The sequence below is a fragment of the Cyrtonyx montezumae genome, unplaced genomic scaffold, assembly GCF_038088225.1.
Source record: "Cyrtonyx montezumae isolate F1298 unplaced genomic scaffold, pur_monq_1.0 scaffold_0, whole genome shotgun sequence".
Taxonomy (NCBI): Eukaryota; Metazoa; Chordata; class Aves; order Galliformes; family Odontophoridae; genus Cyrtonyx; species Cyrtonyx montezumae.
This window is the reverse complement of record NW_027071824.1, coordinates 45,627,170-45,652,278: the sequence shown is the minus strand read 5'-3', so window position 1 is coordinate 45,652,278 and position 25,109 is coordinate 45,627,170. Positions and strand designations below refer to the sequence as shown.

The 25,109-nt window shown below is 36.1% G+C and overlaps 1 protein-coding gene across 1 annotated transcript in view; it reads left to right on the top strand.

Moving 5' to 3' along the window:
* Window positions 1-25,109, top strand: part of NKAIN2 (sodium/potassium transporting ATPase interacting 2) — a 502,066-nt gene that overhangs the window by 259,037 nt on the left and 217,920 nt on the right. The window contains exon 3 of the mRNA XM_065734411.1: window positions 5,057-5,137. Coding sequence (XP_065590483.1) covers window positions 5,057-5,137 — 81 coding nt within the window. The remainder of the gene's footprint in view (window positions 1-5,056; window positions 5,138-25,109) is intronic.

The following is a 25,109-nucleotide window of genomic DNA, read 5'->3' as shown; positions in this document are numbered from 1 at the left end:
GTCAAGGCTACTGGCTTCGGCCTTGAGCTCTTGTTCATTGGAGACCCTAGGTAACTCCTGTGCAGGAAAGACTTACCTCTAGATCATTAAAAGCAGGGCATGGTTGCTATTTGTTTTTAGTTGCTGAGAGCAGTGGTTTTGCTTAAAGCAGAGATATATTCAATAACTAAATCTTTCCTGGGTGCAGATTTCACTCCTGCTTCCTATCTGGAGACACAGTGGTTCCTTACATTACTCTGCACTGGAAGCTTCTCGCTGAAGGCTGGCTCCTGTCAGCGACTAGGCCTGGACTCACTGTGGTGCCTGAACCTTTTATCTGCTATGTTGTTTCTGAGGGTAAAGACCCTGGCAGTGGGAAAGAAACAGCTGAAGGAGGCACGGATTAGAGAACAGAGCCTACTAGGTGGCCACATGACCACTGTCACCCTACAGGCTACTGTGGTGATGTGGTTCTCCCACAGGAGTCTGGGTGAGGTCCTTTAATAGTCTCAGGAAAATGGAAACAAAAAAAAATGGAACTTTTGCTCTTTGATTCTAAAGAAGTTTAGACAACACCACAGAAGTTTACAGTAATTAAACAAAGGGGTTTGCTACTCAGGAGTGCCTCTACCGGATATATATATATATATATATACTTCTGTTTCAGTGGGACCTCTCAAAGTTATGCAAAGATATGGACACCTCAAAGATGAATCAAATGTTATCATTAACTTTAGATAGCATGTTGATGACAAGAATTCCACTTGTTATCAGATGTGATGGAAAAAAAGGTACATTTGAAAATTGTGTTTTTAAGTGATATATCTTCCTAGCCAGAGGAAATTAAAGGAGTATAACTTCAGAAGCAGTGATAATGATAATTGTGGACAATTGTTACTGTGTTACTGGGAAGAGATGCTGGATTCAGGCTGATCTTTGAACAACTCAAGTACCGTTGCCTAGGTAGCAAAAATAATCCAATCTTTAATTCTTACAGTAAATGTCATTTCATTTTAGAAATGCTCTTAGGGGATTTATTCTTTGTTTTTAATTTTTTAGGGTTTTTTCTTTTCTTTTCTTTTTTTTCCTGTATTAAACATGAAAGGGTCTGATGCACCGTATTTTCAGATTTGGAGGAGCCTAAAATTAAAGTTATATACATTTGTAGAAAGAAAATAACTGGCAAATCACTAAGTACAAAGATGATTCGGTTTACTGCTGCCCTTGAATTGCATAAGGTGACATCTTCTAGGTCTGGAGCCCTCATATCTTTCAGTCAAGTGTGTCTGAAATTGACTCACATATTTAAAAGCAATTAGAGAGGAAGAGAAATGTAATGTAAAGATTTGTGAGAATAATGTTTAAATTTAAATTTGCTCATAGCTATCAGAGTTGCTCACAATCTGTACTTGGAAGGTGTGTGACATATTTCCTGCCTGAAAGATCAGCAAAAGTAACCACAGTATTATATGTGATTTCTGGTGACCAAGTACGTATCAAAGGCAGTGGTGGATTATCTTGAACTTCAGTTTGGATGCTCATACCACCATTTTTCCTATTTGATTATGAAATTAAGTCCAGGTATTTTTTTATTTCTTTGATCTTCACTTTCCTCTTTACTAAACTGGAGATAGTGGACCTTAGCCAACTTTGAAACTTGAAGAGAGTTATACACATTCTTAGTAACATTACAAATATTTTGATACTTCATATCTCTCCTCCCCAGGAAATGTGAAAAGTCGTCTGATGTTATTGTGTGATAATTAACAGCAAATTTTCAGACTTAAAGGGTACATGGTATCAATAAATCATTAAGTAATTCTTCTCAAAATCTCCCATAGATTGTTATGAATTTAATTTTTTACTTAATGAGAAGTAAATTATTCTAACATTGAGAGCTTTCTTTATATAATTTCTGTTATGAAAAGAAATGCCTTTTATAGATTGGCTGCAACTCTGAAAAAAAAAAAGAAAAAAGAAAACATTTTAATCTTCAGCCTTAGCATTCCAGTTATACCACTTTGAAGCATGGATTTCCATAAAAACAATAAGCAGTGTTGTCATTGCTATACCTCCTGTCAGTACCTCATGCTTGGTCAAGTGTGTTCATCAAGGTTCTTGTCTTGCTGAAATGTGACTGCTGTAACATTGTGGTGGCTTCTGTCAGATAATGCAGCTGTCTTGAGCTCTCAAATATGAGGAGAAAAAATGCATCTATATCCTCAGAAGAACTCTTATAAAAAAAATGTTTCTAATTAGATTCATATAATAGGGAGTACCAGAGGAATTTGTTCATTGTCACAGACCTTCAGAGCTGAATTTCTGCAACAGTTTGCTGAAGTACATATACAACAAGAGCATTTGTGACTGCATGTGATCCAGAGATAAGAGAGAGGTTAGATCTGAAGTAGCTGAAATAAGAAGCAGTGGGAAGCAGAAACATCCTTGTATTTCAAGATAATTATATTCAGAGTTTATTCACAGAATTCAGGCAGCAAACACTTATATAGCATTTCAAAAGGAAGCAATTTAAAAAATACGGTTAGAAGATATTTTTAAACCTCATCTGTAGTCCAATTATAGTAGATGATTATTAAAAAAAGTATATCTCAAAGACAGATGAATTTTCCTTTTAGAGGGGATGGGGATGTGGTTGCAACAGGAGAAAGACTAGAGGCAAAGAGAACTTTTGCTTCTTCATGTAAGCATACAACCGTTTGCTAGAACAAGCGGCCCCAAAGTGCCTTGGAAATTTCTGCTAAGTGTGCTGTGCATAGGGGCTTTTTAATCAGCTGGTGCTTACTCAAAATTTGTCAGGTTGTGCCATGAACAACTGATCTAATGAGTGGCTCCCTCCCATTTTGTTTGTATGTATGTATTTATTTATTTATTTATTCCCCTCTGTGTCAACTGATAAAATTATCTAAGAATGTTTCTGTATGAAGGCCTTAAAAGATTTTGTCTTGCCATTTGTAGATTTCTTTTCCTCATGCTTTCAATTATAAATATATATATATATATTAAAATAATCAACAAAAATCGCGAGTTAAAATCCAGAAAAGTTAGAAAAATGCCAATTTAATTCAGATTCAATTACTTTAAAGCTTTCATCTCTTCTAGTAATTATGAAACTCCATGTTGCATGTAAAGTCAGGTGTGCTATGGGTAAGCTACAAGAAGATTAGTTCAATGCCTTTAATGCCTTAGATTTGTTTTGCTTTTTTTTTGTTTGTTTGTTTTTAAAAGAAATCTGAAGTCCATGATTCTGAATTAAGTTAGTGTGTTTCTAAGTCCATTAATAGCCTGCTTTTTAACACTACGTGTATGTTAGAGAAGCTGTGAAAGCTTCATCCCGGGAGATATTCAGACTTCCACTGAGCGTGTTCCTGCACACCTGGAAGTATGCTTGCTGCTCTTTGAGCAGAAATTTGGGCTGGGTAACTTCCAGCGGGTCTCACTTGGCCTAAAAAAAATCACAGGCCAGTTCTGTGGACCAGAAGGAGCTTCCCTTCATAATTTACGTAAGCTTTGTTCTTTAAATAATGACCAGATTTTCTTATGTGTAAAACAATTGGAATCTTTAAAACTGTTTTAGTTTCCATTAGATCAAAATAATATTTATCATTATTCTACAAAATTTGTATTTGACACACCTAATAACTAGACTGGCTGGGAATCTATAAGAATCTAGAAATAAGAACAGGCCAAATTTTTATTTTTACAAAAGCCTCACTTTAGATCTCCAGAGAAAGTTGTGACAAAATTGTGTCATTTTCCACCTGATTCTAAATACTGTGAAAATGATATGATGAATGATAATCTGATGCGAAACACCACTTCTAAGAGAAATGAAAGAAGAATCCCACATCATTCGTGACCAACTGTGGTCAGATATGCACTCTCTACCTCTCGCAGAATTACACAGTCTAAAGTGTTTTCTGCTTATTCAGATGGTGACGTAAGACAAAGGATGGCAGAAAAATCCCAGTAATGCTAAACATAATTTGAAACAGTAGCTTAGCAAAATTTAACCAGTTTATTTTGGAGAAAAGACAACCAAACATTTTTTCTGTAAATACTTGAGAGAAATGGGTTGCTAATATAAAATAAAGATATATTCTTCAGCTGCAACAGGTAGGGAATAGTGTCGCATTTTTGTCATTGTATTTCACAGTACCATGAATGTAATGAAAATTAGAGAACATACAGAATTGAAATATGAATAACTAGAGGATAATAACAACAATCATTAGAAAAACAGCTTTAAAGGCTGTTGTTAAAAGTTCCTTTTGTTTGCTACTGTAACAGCACCTCAAACCCATGATCCTCCAGCATTACAGAAGGGAAAAGTAGTTTCCAGTCCTAGCAGATAAGGCCTTCTGAATAGAAAATAGTATCAAAGTAATTGACAGGAGAGAAAGTACACCCCTTTACTCGCATCATATACGCGAGTAATAATTTTGGTAACCACCCGTGAGCAAATTTTGAGCATGTTTGCACCTGAGGTTATTGTATAATTTTGAACTGGGTTTTGCAATATCACAAAATATGTTTGTGTATGCGGTTGTCACAACTGAGGAAAATCTCTACATATTTTTTTAAAATAACCAAAGCATGTAAATTTCTTGAGAATAAAACTGAAGTGCTGTGAAGTACAGTAGCTACTTTAACAATACACTGTAGTTTTGTAAGTTAGATTTATGTGACCATTTCATAAACAGCTCTGCTTTTCTCACATATAACTGATATTACACACCTATCTTGGAATTGCAGTGTTCCCTGTTTGAGCAACAGTAAGGGATCGAGATTAATCTCACATTTGAAAGTCAGGTCTACAACCTCTTTTTGCAGATACAGATTTCCTGGTGTGACCAAGCACTCATTAGCTCATGCTAGATTGTGTCTATGAAACACAAGAATTTATTCTTGATTCTCTTTTATATGTAACATTTTATTAACATGCACAGTATCTACTGTCTGTTTTTGAGCTAGATTGAACAAAGGGTCTAACAAAATACCTTTAATTCAGCTGACTGTAAAATTATTAATGCATCATTTCTTTCTTGCTTTTTGACAGTATGCTGTGTGGCTGATCCTTTGGATTTCATGGAATGTGTTTGTTATCTGCTTCTATTTGGAGGCTGGAGACCTTTCAAAGGTAATTTACCATCACATACATTGAAGCCATGGGTTACCATGCTTTGGTTCAAAGGCTGTCTTCTGTATTGGGATAGTTTAATTGAAATGAAGAGTATTCTGGATATGTTTGAAACCTCAGTCCTAGACAGTGATGGGCACCTTCTGATGCTGACTACAATGGCTTGTGTCTTAAAGGAAAATTGCTTCATTTGTTTTCCTTCCTTGTTTGAAATACAATTTGCAACACAAATTTCATCTGGATGAGAGACACAAATTAATGATTTCACAGCTATGAAAGATTATTATCTCAAGAATAAATCATCTTTTTTTAATTTTTTTTTTTTTTGTTACTATTCAGCTTGCTTTTACTTAGATGGATTCCTTCCAGGGATCTTGTACAGTAGCATAATAATTATAAAACAAAGTACCATCTATCATTAAAAATGTAAACTGAAGCACCAGAATAGATTATTATTTGGCTATAGCAATGTACTTCTCATACAAACATTATGACTGAAGACTTCAATACAGTAAAAAAAAAAAAAAAGAAAAAAGAAAGGAAACAAAAAAGAACAAACAGGGAAAAGTTTGTGGTTTTTTTTTTTCAAGAATGATATATCTATAGGGTTTTATTGACTCTGTAAATGATAATATATAAAGTGGTAATTGTTAATGCACTGAAACCAGCATCTCAGTTCAAAACCCTCACTTTCTAATGTGAGCCCAGAGGGCTGGCAAATGATGGGATAAAATATTAGTATTGTTAATAAGCTTTGGCTTAGTCTAAATATTACAGCCCATGCTGAGTTATGCTTACAGTGGTGTGAACTGACCATCGAGGAGAATTCTACTTGTGAAAGAAATTGCGTTCTTCTCACATTTAATGGCCTTGCCTGATTCAAGGGAATTTAGCCAGACTATAAATTACAGATGCAATTCTCTGATCCTTTGTGACTTACTGATGCCTTATGCAGAAAGTTAACACTACTATAGGAAGAATGAATGAGGTAAATATACTTCTGTACTTCCATTTTCTATCAAATCATCCCCAAACTGTAAAAAAATGCTAAAGACTGTGATTGTTTGGACTTGTGTGTTCAAAAGAATATAATTTACTGAGTGTATAAAAAAAAATTCTGCAGGTAAACCAGTATTACAATTTTGGGCATTTATACCTTTAGATAAGAACAGTCTCAATCAGATCTCAACAAAAAATTCAGAGAATTTGCCCGCAGTGTCTCATATTACCTCAAAATGTTTTCTTCATTGCTAAGTGAACTGATGTTTCTAACAAACCCCGCTCCTGTTGTACAGTTACACTCAAGTTATCTTCTCCATCTGCTCATTTCAAATGCCTGCATTGTTTAACTTGTAGATGTTGGTATGTTCATTGTGTCTGGGGAAGTGAAAGAGGATGGGAAGGAAAGGAAAAACTGGAAACACCTTGTTTGACCATATTTTAATTTGAATAAAATTACTTTTAGAACACTGGTAAGAGCTGCTTGGAATAAGGACAGATCAGACAACATTGCCTTCACCTGGAACTTTTTTCTCCTGAAGATTTGAACTGTGGGATCTAGTCCTTCTCAAACAACAATGTGGTACAGGGTTATTTTTGGCTGCAGTTAAACTGTTTGGTCTATTTGGTCTATAGAGACAACTTTATTTGGGTGACATGATCTGCCTGAAAATATCCATTAGAGTATTTTTCTCCACTTCAGCAGGTTTTCAGGCCAATAGCATCACTGAAGAGAGGAAGAGAAGCAAAAGTATACAGAAGCCAGGTTTAGGAAATGGTTATAGATTGACTAATTGCCTATCAAAGTCCTAATTCACATGTGGAATAACTTACTCTTCTCCTTTTCAGCTGTGGGTGGTACATCAAATCTTCTCCGAATAATCAAATATTTTGTGAGATCTAGGGCCTAGAAATATGTGTACAGTGGAAAACTACCCAACTATTAACTTATCCTTATATTCTAGATCTTTAAAAGGCTCCAACTGTTTAATATAAGTATACATCTAACAAAATTGATCATTTTTTTACGTTTGTTTCTCAGTTATAGTCACAGGTCTTGCAGTGGATCTTTATTATTTATATTTTCACCAGGGAATAACTGCAGCTTAAAAAACTGTAATGATACTCCCATACATATATACATTTTTATGTTTGAAATGGCACATAGAAACTTGAAAAAAAGCTCTAGGTCTAGGTCTGAAATGCTTCTAATAGAGAATAAAAGATAACCTTTAAGTAAGTACCAGAGGGATGCCTCTGAGACTGTAAACCATATGAGAGGAGCCTGTGCAGCATGGTTTTAGGAATTGATAGGTTAAAATTACAGCCTAATAATAGTTCAACTGGGTACAGTTTATTTTTATATGTATAATCTATAGCTTTCTGCCAAGGAAAAGAAAAGCTTCTTTTTCTCAAAATTTTGAGAATAGCTTTCATTCTATGTGTACATATACAAATTTTTCCACTGTCATCTATTGATACAATGGGGAAATATTATTTAAAAAGTTAATATGCCTCATTAAAATACACTTGCTTCGTCCATTTTTAACTAGTTTTGGGGTCGGGAGGTCATGACATTTTTACAGCTTCCCCTTATCACAATGAAATGGGCCTGTAAGGATGTGAAATTTTTAGAACTGTAAGATAGTAATGTCTGAAGAGGCTGAGAAGGCTCAGGCTCATCTGTGTGCAGCCATACAAAGCTGTTTACATGTTATACCGTTACAGTCATATATATGCTGTGAAAAATGGCATTGCATTCTAAGTATTTTCTATATTTCAGGCATGGCTAATGTCTTTGCTGATATTCTTTCACAGCAAGCTGGATTATTTATGTCCGAGAAGGTTTCTGACAAAGAGAAAATGCAATCAGTTGTTCTTAACCTTGACTATTACAACTAGACTACCCACTTCTGGCACTGACTTTCCAGTATCGCACTTCAATAATATTTAATTAGTCTATGTGTTGCTATGATTTTTTGGTGAGTGCCATTCTCAGTATAAGCCTTTAAGCTTTTGAGATATCTAAGTAGTCATATTTATTCTGGCCTGTGGCTAAGTAAATGTAGCATATGGAAAGCATAAGCTCTCATCTTAAATGAAACAAATCTGAAGTAAACTAGTGGGGAAAAGAATAAAAAGAAATAATACAAGGCATATATGAAAAACTGTGGTGAGTCAATTTTCAATTACTTAATTAAATATACCAGGAAAGAAAACAAGGATCTAGATTCAGCTATCTTAGAAGAAAAATTAAAAACATAAAAAAGAAACTAAAACGTTTAACAGTCTGTCAAGCACTTTCGACCTTCTTCAGGCAGAACTCCCATTTGCCTCTATATGACTAAGCTGCAACCTCTGAATAAAGACCCTTGATAGAGAGTGCTGCAAATGGTCATATAATGAAGAAGCTTTTAAAAGCTTCTACTAATGATGTCTGTGAGTCCCACAAGCAGCAAAGAAGCAGAATAAGAACTATTGAACTATTAAAAAATGAGCATACTTTCAAACATGCAAAAAATGCACGTTTAAGGTTACAACTGCTGCTGCCAGTTACTGGGAGCCAAGACAGAGGCTGGGCTCATGGTGCTGGATAAGGGGAATCAGGATCACAATACATAGCAGCCCTTACGCATATGCTCTCAACCTCATCCCAACACTTAAGGCTTTTCTTGTGTGTGACCCCACCTGTGTGACCAGAAACAGGGTCTCTCCTCTCAATGTAGTATCCACAATTCTATGTGAGTGTGACCAAGAACACAGTTTGTGTGTGTTTGGTTGTTTGGTTGTTTGTTTTTTTTTCAACAAAAAAAATAATACAAAAAAATAGCAACTTGCTTTCACTGTTGTGGTTGACATAGTTTCTGTTTGGGTCTCTTGACTTATCCCTTTTACCAAGTAATATCCTTAATCTCTGTACGGTATGGCCTATTTTAGAGATTAACAAGGTTTGGGAATTAAGTGATGTTGCCATATAGTATTGTGCTCCATGGACTGCAGTAGTTAGGGAAAGCTAAATAAATAGTCAGGAAATAAATATACTGTGCTTTTCTTACTGTGTACAGCCACTACATGTTTTTTCTTCTCAGTGCTCAGTGTGTAACTCATCTCCATGAAAGTAAATCTTGTTTTTCAACTCTGAAAACCTGTAGAATTTATGAAAGGTTACATACAGAACCATGGCACCTAGAAGCCCTGAGCACAGTGATGGTAATAAAGCCCACCAGTTTTACTCTTACTCAGCGCAGGATTTTAGCACTTGTTTTACTGATCCCAGTTGCAAGCTAGCATCAATTATTTATTTTGCATTCAGCTGGGGCAACTTTGTTGTCATTCCCTCAGTTGCACTGAGATTTTGGGCATGAAGGAATAGGAAAGATTAAAAAAAAGTTTCATAATTTCACTTTTAAATATGATACAGAGATCTGCATGGACTGTAGGTGTTAACATGTAAACTAAATTAAAATATGTAATTAGCTTGTTTTTTGCTAGAATTTTTAATGGAAATCAAATGTTTCCAAACACGTTTTCTCCTACCCACCCTGAATGTGAGGGGTGCTCCAAAAGTATAGCCTCTTCTTTTTTTATGTTGGCCTATGACATCAGAGGTGGATGTTGATGGTACGGCAGTAGAGGTTGAACCTTCCCACCAATATTCCATTACATTTTTCTGCTGTGTGACAGACAGTAGCAGAGGGGCTGTCTGACAAAATGGCATCTGAGATGGAAGTGCACATGAAGCAAAGGTGTAGAATTGAATTCCTTCATGTGGAACAGATTGCACCCATTGACATTCACTGACTCTTGCTGAACATTTATGGAGACCAAATGGTGGATGTGAGCACAGTGAGGCAGTGGGTGGGGCATTTAAGCAGTGGTGACAGAGGCAGTGAGTCACCTTCTCTGCTGCAGTCGCGTGCAGGCTCTTGTTTGTTGCTGGCAATAAGGTATGGCTAATGAAGGTGACTTGAAAAATAGTGTTCTGTAGCTGAGAAATTTCTCCATCAAATGGTCCTATTGTGCTCTTTTTATCTGTTGCTGTTTCCATGAATATCAATAGGAGACTTTACTTTCAGAGGGATGGAGGTAGAAGATAATTTACACCACAAATCTGCAGGTTAATTCATGTTGCAAGAGACTTCAGGTCAGTTGATCCAGCCTCCTGCTCAGGACAGTACAAAATTCAAACTTAGGTCAGGTTGCTCAGAGTTTGAGCAAGCCAAGTTTTAAAAAATTCTAAGGCTGGAAATTTTACAACCTCCTTAGTTCTTAACTGTTTACTTTCCAAAATATTTTCCCCTGAAATGCAGCTGAAATTTCAGTTTCTACAATCTGCAATATTGTCTCTTGTCCTTTCTTTGTACCTGTGAGAAGATTTGTGCTCCAGCTCAAGCTTCTGTCTTTTGCTTTTAACTGAAATGGAGTATTTCAGGTTTCTTTTTGTCTGTTATGTATATGAATTCTTATTTCTAGCCCTACAGATTGGTGCATTACATAAGGAAAAGAAAAGTATCTATTTATGATATGACAGTTAATCAGTTCACTTTTCACAATTTCACATGCTTTATTATGGAAGAAAATTGAAGGGTCTTAATATGCATATATGTTAACCTATATAATAGCTTAAGGAAAATGCAAAAAGATAAGTTATCCTTATTATCTAGGAGAAATAATACCATATTCATAGCAAAAATTGAAATTAATGATTTCATACTTATAATCATAATTTATGGTAAAGTAAAGCTAGAAGGGAGTTCAGGATATTGTTACTTCATTCTCCTGCCTCCAGCCACACTCAGCAACCATCCTGGACTAGGGGATGACGTCTCTTGGAGAAGATCTTAAGCATGAATGCAGAAGGTTAGAAATCAACCCACAGCTGACGTTTATGCATCAGCTGCTTTTCACCACCCTTCCATTGGTGACCTGTGCAAAACTAGGCAGATATGGCTGACCTCTGCTGGCTCTACTGTAATCCATCTGTTGTCTTTTCCATTGAACAACACTAAGGGAAAGAGACAGAGGTTGCAATGCTTGTAGCAGTTCCTGCCAACAGAGAAATGGCATGAATACTTCATTACTAGTAGAGATAAATGGAAGAGGGGAGAGTAAATATGGGACTCATGTTTCCTTCCAGTAGTCCATTTGCCACCACCAACTTTTCCAGCAAAGTAGGCAATAGTATTTTTCTATTTCAGCATCCGTACACTGGCAAGATCTCTTCCACCTCTCTGACTTTCATATGCCACTGCTTAGATTGATACTTAGGAGCTCTGAAGTGCAGTTTATATCCATATGCAAATTAATTTCAATAATGCAAATTACTTCAGGATATGATTTGCATAGCTTGTCACTCATGATGCTTAAAAAACATGCTGGCTGTGAGTGCTGAGCACTTTAAACAGCTCGTATACTATGATTTTAAAGGGACATTTTGTAGCCTTGATGAAGTTGATGAAAGAAACAAAGGAAGTGGGTCATTCCTCTTCAGTGTAGGTCAGCTGTAGCAAAGCAATGAATATGGCAACAAGGATGAATATGCACCAGTTAGAAATTTGTTTGACATTACTTTATGTCAATTAGTATAATTGCTATACTGCTTTGAATTCACATTTACTAATTATTTTTGTAAGACACTGGTCATTAACAGTTAAATGTCAGTGTTGCACATACTCTACTAAAACAACCTGCGGGATGTTTAATTTTGAATGTATTACCTTCCTTGGATGTTGTTTTAACAGATGTCCTGTTAAGATAACAGAGAAATTAAATTAGTTTTCAACTCAAAGCATCTGGTTAACTTTGTAGGTAAATGCCTTTGAGCGGTAAATCTGACCAGGGTTTTCAGATAAATAGCTATCAGAACGTTTTAAGAAAATGACTTTATTTTTTCACTTCTATTACTCAGGGCAGATTTGACATGCTTGATCATATATCTAACAGATGAAAATTGAAAATAGAGCTGGCAACCAGCAGTGTTAGGTTATTCTGAGGGTAGTTTCATGGGTAGATACTATTAAGTAAGCTTATGGTTTCAGATAATTTAGTTTTGCTGCAATTTTTAAACCTCAAGATCTTTACCGGCTAGAAGGTAACTGATTATAAAATTTAAAGTGCTTATTGCTGTAGAGATAAAATGTTAGAAAACACATAAATTTCTTCTCTTTTATGGTGAAGCAAATTGTGATAGAAAATTACTCAAAGTATGGAAATATAGGAAATATGATTGCCCAGATTTTTCTTATTGCAGTGTTTATATTTTTAATTTCAGGCATGTGTTTTTTGTTGAGTTCATGAAAAATCATACATATGCATATTGATTTACATACACATGCATTTCCTGTATATCTAATAGTTACTGCATTGAGTACAGGGACATGTGAAATTGATTAAGTGTAGTGAATGGTAAAATGATGATTCTATGTTATAATTTACATGTGTGTACATATTGTACAAACATCTATATATATTCCAGTTCTGTGGAATTTTTAGGATATCTCTAAAGATAATGCCGTGCAGATTGCTACAAGTCTTTCAAATGATACAGTCAAGATATCACAGAAAGAAAAACAACCACGTATTTATGTGATTACTTTTTAATATTTATTAATTATAATGCAGTACCATCTAGTGGCTTCAGTTTGACTTCAGGGTGACGTTATGCTATGGGCATAATATAATAAATGTAATATAAACAGGGCCTGTCCTGTTTATGACCAAATGGTATTTTCTGGGGTTCTTCACTTTTCTCACTTCTTTATTCCCACTCCTCTTTCTTCATTCTCACTTTGGAATGTTATACTGAACTACTGATAGCATTTCACCAACTGTGGTAAAATTGTTATAGGTAAAAAAACTCTTAATTTTATATAAAATGAAAAAAAAAACCCAAAACCTAAAGAAACAACACACACATCACATGTAATCTTAGATCACAGTTACTGAATGCATGATTGCCACATCTCCTCTGGGGAGCTGTCTTTGCTTTACATATCATGATCCATGGAGAAGGTCCTGTCTACAGAAATAGCTAAGGACTATTGCTAAGGAGTTATTTAGTGGAAATCTGGGGACCCTGCCAGAGAAGTTCTCCTATGTGAATGTATGAAAACATGGAAATATATTCTGCTCTTACAAGCTGTTACATTTCACTGTTTCTTTCTTAAATGTCTTTCTTTCAAAAATTATTCTTCTGGAGTAATATGCAGTGCTTTAAAATAGTCCTTAACTATTTGTTCTAAATGTAGCAGTGTAGCAGTCCTTCCAACTTTATTGGATAAGCACCACCTTGTGAACCAGGACCTACTGGAATCTTTGAGGAAACTCTAAGCTGACACTCTGAGAAGTTTTGCATCACTTGGAATTTCAGAAGGAAACCATGCTGAACCCTGTGTTACTGACAGATACTGAAATTTATGCCACTGGTAATCCAGTAGGAAACAAAAATTCTGTATTGCCTTCAGCATCTTTTCACATATGAATAAGCATCTACTGAACCTAGGAAAACAACATGAGCTATAAAACACTCTCCTTTTTTGATTCTCTGTAATATTGGGCTCATTCCAGAGAACAGTGTGCAGCCAAGCAGAACAGGGTCATTTTGAGCACACTCCATTCTCACTACAGTGGTGCTAGCAGTGATTTCACAGACCATAAGGCCATATACTTAAAAAGACTGCAGTGTCTGGACATCTCTCATAGTATTCATAATCTGATAATGTTCCTCAATTGCAAGTCCCTTCTGCTGAAGGGCACCACTTCCATAGCCCTGCCGGAGCGCTCAAGTACTTGAACATTCATGATCCATCTCTGGACTAAAATATGCAGGTGTTTGGTGGGACAAGACTTAAGGTGCATCTAGAAGACATTTAAAATGTCTTCACCCACAGACACCCAACTTTCCATTGAAGATGAGTAGACGGTAATAAAAGCTCAGGAAGCAACAATATATTTCAACTGCCCTAAATATTTCACAGTAAATGTCTGCAATGGCTTAGTCATAGAATCGTGCTGTTCATTCTGTACCTCAAGAGAATCTACTGTCATTTGCTAAATCTCTTAAAGCATTTAAAAACATCATTAAAAAGATATTTCCAGCAACAGAGGGCAATATAACTAATTGAGATACAAAAGAAATTCTTTTTTCCTGCTGTAACTTCAAAACTCTTTATTCATCTCTGATATTAGCAATTTCTGTTATTTTCGTTTATTGTTCCAATGAATTAAGTGTTTCCAAAACTGCTATTGAAAGAGAGTGATCTGTAATATATGGATAAGTGAATTAGCTAACATTAAGTTACATAACTCTGTAGGATTTGATGATGAATTTTTATTAATTGCCTGTAAAAAAATTAGAAAAAATATTTTCTGGCAAAACATCATTGACTTCAGTGTTGTCACATGGCAGCTGACAGCATGCTCCCAGCTTGTTTTGTTGATTCCATATGCTCAGAATAAAGGCATAGCTATGAAAAATATTTGTTTTCCTTTCCTAATAATCCACAAATCTGGATGATTACCTTTGTGAATTTATACTTGAAGCCTGAGTTCACTCTAGTGCTTACATTTTTAAAACTTGGTGCTCTTTCAATGGCATTAATTTTAAGGTGCATCCTATCTATTCAAAAGTAAACTGCTATTCTATGGCATTATATCCCACTTATTAGACAACCACAAAGATGTGTTTGGATAGGAATTGGATTCTGCATTCTGAGGGTAGGATTTGATTGATTAAGTAACCTCATGAATTGAGCAAAAGTGTGGTTTATTGTGGGTTTCATTCTAAAAGCCTATTCTTCAGCAGGCCACAGTGTAACATGGGCTATTTTTCTTCCACTTTACGATAGCTAGCTAATTCAGCAATAATGAGGTGATCAGTGACGTGCTGTGGCTGAGTATCTCACCGGTATCTTTAAAATGCCAATGAACCCTTGTATAGAAAAACTGCTGTTTGAAACATAGAGGGAGGGCGATGATCAGAACACTCATCTAAACTCAAAACTAGACAGAGGAATGGATTCTCCTCTACAAATAATTGAGACATACTTTACAAGTTACATGAAAAAAGAAGTTCAATTTGTCAGGCATAAAATAAAGGGTACTCCCTTTCTATTTAAGGGTTCCATATCTGTCTTCTATTCAAATGGGAAATAGCATCCTCTTCCTCCCTTTTTCCCTCTCTGCAATATTATATTTTTCACTCTTCTTTTTTCCTCTGTCAGCTTGTTAAAGTTGAATGCTTTTATTTTTATTTTATTTTTTTAAACCTTGGCATTGCTTGCCACTGGCACATTCCTCTGGAGTTGTACTTGCATACAAATGTATTCTAGCTGTTTGAGACTGAAATTACAGGTTTTATTTTGCTTTGGAAATATGGGGAAACTCTGTATTAGAGTACAATTTCATTTAGGTATTTCTTTTTAAGTGCCACTTACAGAATACATCAAATGTTGTAATTCTGAATTTCACAACCCTTTGTAGCCACATGCCCCTTATTCATGGTGTTCTTCCACTCATTCCCCCAGATTTTCTTAAAACACAAGTACAAGACATCAGTCTTACATCAGCAGTTATGGGGATTCATTTGCTTTAAGTGAAGTGGGGCAGTTGGAACATTTTTGTTTATTTTAATGTTGGACTTATGTGTATTTCAAGCTTTTTTTTTTTTTTTTTTGTCTTAATGGGATATTCAAAATCATGTTTGTCTAGGTGTGTTTGTTCTTTCATATGTTGCATATAACAGAACCACAATATGTTATCATAGAATCATAGAATGTTTTGGGCAGGATGGGACCCTTAGGATCATCTAGTTCCAAACCCCCCACGCTATAGGCAGGCATCCCATCCTCTAGACCACAATGCTCAGAGCCCCATCCAGCCTGGCCTTGAATGCTTCCATAGACGAGGCATCCACAACCTCTTAGGGCAACCTGTTATGACATCATAAGGTATTGTAACAAAATATTGCAGATAAAATCTGGATAAATACTACATGTAAGCTATATACATGACTATTTTCCTAAGAATAATGTAAAAAACTGTACCTTACGTTATACAGAAGTTTTCCTTGAATATTATCCTTTATGCAACTGTAGTTCATACCAGGTTTTCAAATGACCATTTAAGACACACAGCTATGGTCAATGCTGAAATAAATTCTTCCATTGGAAAAGCTTTTTCTTAAACCTGGGGAGGAGACCACTCACTTTTATTGTCAAAAAACATGCACATACATACGTATATATAAATGTGACCACAGTTTTCCATTTGTTCAGCAGTGCCTTTCTGCATCTGTTTCTTTTTCTTTTGTACTATGTTTTGATTTCTTTATCATTCTATGATCATAAATTCTTTGGGGAAAAAAAAAGAAAAAAGCAAATGCTGCTTATAGCACTGTAGCCTTTGTGTCATGCAAACATAACCCAACTTCTTGTAGTTATTCTGTCTTGGGTAGCTCTTATTCTACTTGCCAAATATTATCAGTGCCTTAGTGAATGATGTAAAGTATTTCCACTGCATAAGTATTTTCAACTCAGTACAAGCATATATATAATAGTGTATTTTTTGTAGAACTGAGAAGCTTTTGAGTTTCTGACTGTTCATTTTACATGGTTGGCAAACAATCACAGTTCTAGATGTTTCCTAAAACCATGACTTCTGTTTGCAGTGTTTGCCTTCCTGAACACTATGGTTTTAATTTTTAACAAAGGAAAAAGTTATGAGCTCAGACAGCTGTTTGGAAGAAGAGGTTACAGAAGTGCTTAGTAACAACAGACTATGATACTATATAATTAGTTTTTTTCTCTTCATTAGCATATGCAACCTGCTACAGGAATGAGAATATAATGATAATTGCTAGACTCTTGGGTTTTCACACTTGGAGATAGTGTAAAGTACAAATCTGAAGTAATTGGGATTCTTAAAGAAATGTCTGTCTCTACATAGTCAAACTAGGAGCTTGTAACAGACTATGGAGACTTAATTTTGATGTTACATTTCCGGCAAGGCGTCTTCAGGAGATAATGGTACTTATCTTGATTCAAGGCTTCAAGTGAAAATGAGTGTAGCAATCTCTAACTTATCATTAGGGGATGTTTGTCTGCATCACAGTATGCAGCAATAATGATTCTGCAGTGCAGTATTACCTCCATATGAAAAGTCACTGAAGACTGTAGTTTACTGAAACAGTTTACATGGGAAATTTGCCTGATTCCTGTACCCATTCTGTGTAGCATTAAGCAATGTTTTCAGTTCTATTTTTTAAAAACAAAAATGTGTTTGGTAAAAAAGCATATAAAAAGTGAAATAATTGTGTAAGATGACACTCCTATGTTATGCACTATAAAGAAACAGGTATGCAAAGTTGCTAAGAATCAAGTACTATCTCTTTCTTGTCTCCTATAAAGGCAGTGCAAAATATTACAAGTTACAGTTTATGTATAATTGATTTTATCTCACATATAAGTTGATTCTTAGATAATTCACACACTAAAAATGAAGTTATTTTCTAGTAATATTCTGATAATTTTGTTTTTACTTAAGATCACAAAATTTTAGAGTGAGTGATGTTGGAAGTTACCTCTGGAGGTAATCTGGTTGAACTCACCCTCTTAAGTAGGGATACCTAGAACCAGTTGCCCAGGGCTATGTACAGGTGGATTTTGAAGATCTCCAAGGACAAAACTCCACAGCCTCTGGGAAACCTGTGCTGGTGTTCTGTCACTGCACTGTAAAGTGGTTCCTGATGCTTACATGAAATCTCTTGTTTTCCACTTTGTGCCCATTGTCCCTTGTCTTGGAAGTGGGCACTGCTGAAGAGAACCTGTCTCACTCTTCATTGCACCCTTTGTTCGGGTATTTTTATATATACCAATTAAACCACCACAAACCTGAAGTTCCTTCTTCACCTTTGTGGCCCTACACTGGGCTCTTTCCATTACATCCAAGTCTCTCTTTTGCCAGTGGCCTCAGAACTGGTTGCAGCACTGCATACGCAGCTTCACTAGTGCTGACACCACTCCCCAGTGACTGCACTTCTACTAATACAGCCAGTAGTCCTGTTGGCTTTCTTACCAGCAAGGACACATTGCTGACTCATGTTCAACTCGGTATCCACCAGGATCCCCAAATCTGTTTCATCGAGATGGTTTTTACCTGACTTTCTCACTGCATGTTCTGGTACCTAGGATAGTTTCTCCCCAGATGCAGGACTTCACACTTTTCCTAGTTGGACTTTCAGCGAGACCGGGACAGGCAGGAGAGTTGGGCAGAAAGGAATTAGATGAGGTTTAACAAGAGCAAGTGTAGAGTCATGCACCTTGTGAGGAATTCCTGCATGCACTGGTACAGGTTGGGGGATGAGCTGCTGGAGAGGAGCACTGAGGAGAGGGACCTGGGTGTCCTGATGGATGACAGGCTGGCCATGAGCCAGCCGTGTCCCCTTGTGGCCAAGAAGGCCAATGGTATCCTGGGGTGCATTAGAAGAGCATGGCTGAGGGAGGTGATCCTCCCCCTCTACTCTACCCTGGTGAGGCCTCACCTGAGTACTGTGTCCAGTTCTGGGCTACTAGGTACAAAAAAGACCAGGATCTTGAAAGAATCCAGCAGAGGGCTACAAAGATGATAAAGGACATGGAACACTTCCCTCATGAGGAGAGGCTGAGAGATCTGGGTCTGTTCAGCCTTGAGAAAAGAAGACTCAGAGGGGATCTGATCCACATCTATAAATATCTAAGAAGTGGGAAGCAAAGAGACGAGGCTGAATTCTTCTCAGCAGTGTGTGGTGATAGGACAAGGGGAAACGGCCACAAACTGAGGCAGAGGAAGTTCCACACAAACGTGCATGGGAACCTCTTCACAGTAAAGGTGAAAGAGCACTGGTACAAACTGCACAGAGAGGTGGTGGAGTCTCTTTCTCTGGAGACATTCAGGACCCACCTAGACGCCAACCTGTGCAACCTGGGCTAGGGAGCTGCTTTGGAAGGGAGGTTGGACTAGATGATCTCTAGAGGTCCCTTCCAACCCCTATAATTATGTGATTCTGTGACTTCATCAGGTTATTGTCAGATTATTACTTCAGCCTGACCTGGTCCCTCTGGGTAGCATGACCCTTGATCATATCAACCCTTCCCAGTTGTTTTTTTTTACCATCACTGAGGACACATGCTATCCCACATTCCACTTCATTCATGAACATGTTGAAGACCAGATCAAATTTTAATATCTGATGTACAAGCACTACTTCCTGGCCCCGAACTAGGCTTTGCACCATTGTTCATTACTTTCAGGGCCCAGACAGGCAATTTTTGGTTCACCTCGCTGTCTATTCATCCAGCCCATACTTCAAAAACTGTTCAATAAGGATCTTAGTGTTAACAATGTCAAAAGCCTTCCTGAAGTCCAGGAAAACAATATGCTCTCCCCTCATTCTTCAGACTTATATTTCAGTATAGATGCTTATCAGATTGGTAAGCATGATCTCCCCTTGATGAATCCATGATTATGATTTTCTTGTCCTTCATGTGGTAGGAAACAGTTTCCACGATTTATTGTACCATCAAAGGTATCAGGCTGTAATTCTCTGTGTCTTCCTTCTTGCTCTTCTTGAAGATAAGACTGATATTTGCTTTCCTTTAGTCTTTGAACACTTCTCCCAGTTGCCACAATCAGATTATAAAATAATCAAGAGTGGCCTTGTAATGACATCTCCCAGCTCCCTTGGCTATTGTGGGTCCATTCCATCTGAGCCTGTAGACTTAGGTATTTTGCTTAGGTATTCCTGGTCCTTATCCTCTTTCACCAGTGGTACATCTTCCTAGTTCCAGCTTTTTCGTTTGCTCTCTGGAACCATGGTGAGTTATAGGCATGTAAATAGGGGCTTGGGGAAACAGTGAAGCTACTCTGGATTCCAAGGCAGATGATGTGACTCCTGCCGCTTCTCTGTAGAACATAGCACCATGTTCTCCCATGCCTATGTGGCATGCCTCTTTTCACATTCTCTCTCACTTATTTTCTTCTCTTCCCATGTTTTCCTAAATGTTTGCTTGATGATGGACTAAAACATTCTACAGGTCTCCACTTTCCTGCCTAGACTACTGACACAGTGTCATGGTTTTATGATTTTTGGTACTGGTATTCCACATCATAACATCATGTAGTGCATTTGGAGTTAAAGAGTTAATGTTCCAGCTCCGTGGATCATCGATAGTTCTAGGTATGCCTGTCTCAGAAGAGAAGAAGAACTACATTCCCCAGAGGACTTTGCAATGCTTTGCATTCTTACATGTTTATGCTCAGAGGGAAAGATAAAAACTGTCTGCGGTCACGGGACTCTCTCTTCCCTTCGGGACCGAGCTCGGCAGTGGGTGTTTGTTGCAGCCGTCCGCCTTCAGCGTTAGCGTAAGGCCTTCGGTTTATCGGACGCTCTCTCTCTTGCTCATTTTATTTGATCCATTTGCCTCAACTCCAATTATATTATATTATATTGTGTTATTTTCCTTTCTGATATCTATTTAGTAAATTAGCTTTCCTCCTCAGATCACTGCCGCTGTTTTGTTCCTGGGCCCATCTCCCTTCTCCTTTTTTCCCTTTCCCCTTTCCCCTTCCCTGGGGTGTAGGCCCGTGGGTCCCCTGCCTCAATTGTCACGGTACCGGGTCAAACCGTCCCGCAAACCGGTGACACACAGCTCACTACTAGGCAGACAAAGTTGATCTGTAAGAGTCCAACTATAAGTGACTATTGCCCATTGAATTCTTACCAATTAAGCACAACAGAATTCCTTTCTTTAACATCAAGCAACAAATATATGTAAAAACCTGATGCTATGGAGACAAAACTGCATTTAAACTAGTATTACTGTGTTTCTTAGTCGTTTATGAAAAAGGGGTTTAAGTTCTGGCAACAAAAATTCCTTGTGTTTTTTTTTTAAATCCTGAATATATTCATTTTCAACAGATTTATTTTCAAGAGAGGGAAAAAGAATGACAGTGGTAGAGTTTTCATTTATAAACATACTGAAAAACTACTTTATATTTCAGTTGGAGGTCACATAGTCTATTTGATTCTCCTCCTCCACTGATTATCATTTTATTTCAGAGTAGGGCAGTGATGCTGCACATGAAATAAATTGAAAACCTTCCTACCATGTCCATGAAACAATGGGTGTCAGTTTTGAAAATCTTATACAAAAAGTCATACCAACATGCAAATTAATAATAAGCATTAAGCATTGAATAGATACTTAAAAAGACAAATGAAGGAAGTGATGCTTCAAAGTAAAAAGCAGTGTCAAGAATTTATGCTTCTATATTGATCAGTACTACAGAAAACACTCAGAAAAATAAAAAGACTGCAGTAAAAATTCAATGCATAAGATCTGATCTGAAGATTTCTGAAAGTAAGCATGGGTTATATACTCAGCCTACTTACAAATTTAGGGTTATAATTTTGTTAATGACTGTTTCTTTTCTGCAGTACATCTTTGTGGTGGGCATATATTAGATAAGGTAAAAAGAATAAAAGGAAAACTCTTGAATATGTAAATCCCTTACTGAATAGAATTAGAAATTTAACTGTAAAAATATAAAACTCTTGTATTTTATATATAGGAAGTCAGGCAGTAATATGTTATGTTTAAAGTCCTTTGGGAAGATGATTTATTTACTATTATAAACAGAAAAAAAAATCTAGAATGTTATTTCTCTTTTTCTCCTCTACTTAGATGATGCTCAGTTACCTATAGCAGAATTATAGACATCCAGCTTTTTATTAATATTTCTCCAGAAATAATATTTCTTGCACACAGAGAGAAATAAGAATATTTAATCCATCTATAACACTTGGTTATCCAAATGGTACTTTAAGATATTATACAATAGATTCTGTGTTATAGCATCTCTACCAAGTAGACAATTTGTGCATGCATAATGTTTTCCCTGATATCCAACAAAATGATTTTGCTGAATTTCTTTCACTTTTCCCAAACTGTCATGACATTTTACCATCTACACAATGAAAGACTTTTATCATACTGACTCTTCATTTTTTCTCTTTTTTAGCTAAAGCAGATGCATTTCTTTATGCTTACTTATTGCTCATATTTTCTGTCACTTATTGTTATTCAGAGGATTATTCCCACAAACTGTAGATTTTTATCATTGAAAAGAAATTTCAGCTGAGACCTCAGCAGCAACAAGTAAAACAGACCAATACAACTTTGAGTATTTTATTATAAGGCTGCCACTAAAATTTCACTGAATTAGAATTCCTGGGTTTTACCTAGCACTACAGAGCTGATTTTTTGTTTTGACACACTTTTTAAACTTCTTGCCATCCTTTTTGCCACATTTTTCTATCTGTCAAATGTTACTTGCTTTCAGTGTCAGATTGCTCCTGCCTTCAGATAGTACATTGCTCTTTTCTTTATTTAATTTGTCTTGCTCTTGATTCATCTCTTCAATTTGTTAAGACCATTTGGATTTCAATCCTGCCCTCCGCAGTGTTTGCTATTCATTTCCTCCATAGTATAAGTCATGATATAAAGCGTGGAGAAAAATCACCCTAATCATAGTTGAAAATATTGAGTTGGATCTGGAATGGATATCCTCCTACTTCAAACAACTTCTCAGGTTAACAGCCAAACACTGATAAATACTTTTTAAGAACAGGTTTTAAAAACAGCTGTGCATCTGTTTTGTGGTGATTAACATCTATTATGTACTTTTTTAGGTTGTATATAAGTGATTCTAAAACATGGCCAAGTGGTAGAACCCAGAATAAAGTCAAGAATGTTCTACTTACTAATCTGCTTGCACAAAACCACCACAGCCAAATCATCTGTCTCACATGAAGGAGGAAATTTATTTTAGTATGAGCTGGTAAGCTCATATAATGTCACTTTCTTGTTATTTAAAAAAAAAAACACAGGGATTGGTAATTAGCTATTTTGTCACAAACCTCAGGAATGAAGACAGAATCACTTGTCTAAAACAAAACAAAACAAATCAAAAGACAAAAAAGTCTAGCTGTCTTTCTGATTTCTGTGGTTGCTCTTTCAGGTTTTTAATTAATTCAGCTAAGAAGGGGGATAAATTTCAGGTGAAGTTGTGTACTGACTGAAATTGATGCATTGGGCTTTTTATTCCATTGACTAAAATGAGGCCAGCAGCTGACAGAGACTTTTCAAGGGTTTCTCAAAGTATCAACTTTTATCCCTAAAACCATGATGTTGTCTTGAAAATTCCACACATTAGAAACAATTGCATAATAGAAGATTTCAGTTTCATTGATATGGAAATCATGTTATGTAGCACGCACCCAGCAAGCATTCAATGTCTAAACCATCAGTGTATGGCATGCACAGATAATTTCCATCCTCCATTTAACAACCAAAATGTTGTTAAATTAAATTTAGAAAAAAAGACATACTGTTATTTATTATCACAAAACAGAGATAAACATATGAGTAATAGTGTGACTTCTACTTTGCTTTTTGGCTTTCATATTTCAATGAATTTGGAATATAAAAGATGTGAAAATGTTAGGGATTCTGATACTATATATGAAAAGGAAAACATTTATTTATCTATTAAATATCATCACTGCTCACTGAATAAGCCATCTATTTATCTGCAGAAGAGGAACATAACAATGTAGTACAAATCACTGGACTTAAAATGAGAAATTTTAATCCATTTTTCAGCTCTGGCCCTGATTAACTGTAAATTGAAGCTTCTGTCTCAACTTCAACTCTCTGTTCTTGCTGCTTTAAAACAAAGGTGATTATAGCTGCTCGAGGGAGGATATTACCACAGTGAAGTTCAGCTCAGGATATCTCAAGGGCCATGCAGTGTTATTGGAGACATCTTACTCTAGTGATTCACCATGCCTAGACATGTTTGCAACGCTGGACTCAAGCCTAGCTTATATAAATGAGCTCAGTTAGATTTTCTACTGTTTGAATTGTTCCTTGTCTCAGTGAAAATATATCCAATTTCTAACAAGGTAAGTAGTCATAACATTTCTTCTGCTAATTTTTGTGACTACTACAGTTATTACACTCGTGTTCAAATGGCTTGTTTAATTTTATGGGAAAGATTCTCTCTTCTAGGTTATTTTCTCATTGGAAACTCTTTACCACCTAATGACTGATAGTCCATTTGGTCCAAATATATTTTTCTTTTTATTGATTAAAAGAGTATAATTGAATTAGATGAGTCTATTTATTTGGCATATTGAATTTGCCAAGCTAAGGGCATTTACTTTCTTTAAAAAGCTGGTAAGAGTAATTTAAAAGATAAGGGGAAATCAAAAATGAGATTGCTCACTTAGGTTGGTCACTTTAACTTCTTTCTGTGTCATTTGAAAGAACAACTGTCCTGAAAAATCACTTACAAAAAAGTTAAGGTATTTCATTGTTTTACCAATTTGCGTACCTTTACTTTTTAAAATGATCTTTACTTGATCACTAATACCACAGTCATTTAAAAATTTTGATAGGAAAATATGTCAGAACCCTTGTAATGATTTCTTTTTTTAGGGCTTTGAGTGAGTAGATATGGAGAACAGATCTGAAGAAAAGTTCAGCAATTTAAGCTGTTCTGTATTAACTAAGGACAACTGTAATTGTTTTCATAGAATGGCTTAGATTGGAATAACACTTATTATCTTTCAAAAATATATTTCCATCCAGACTATCATTTCCACTATTAGAGCAGATGTTTTAGCTCCTCATTTCATATACTGGTATACTGGTTAATGGCTTAGGTTTATGAAAGAAAACGTGTGTTCTCCAAACCTATGTCAACACTTCTGGATATATTTAATTTCACTTTTCATAGAATCATAGAAGTGTAATAATTGAATGTAAAATATCATAGAATGGCTTAGCTTGGAAGGGACCTTAAAGATCACTTACCTGGCCATAGACAGGATTGCCATATGCCAGATAAGGCTGCTTGGGGCCCCATTTGATCT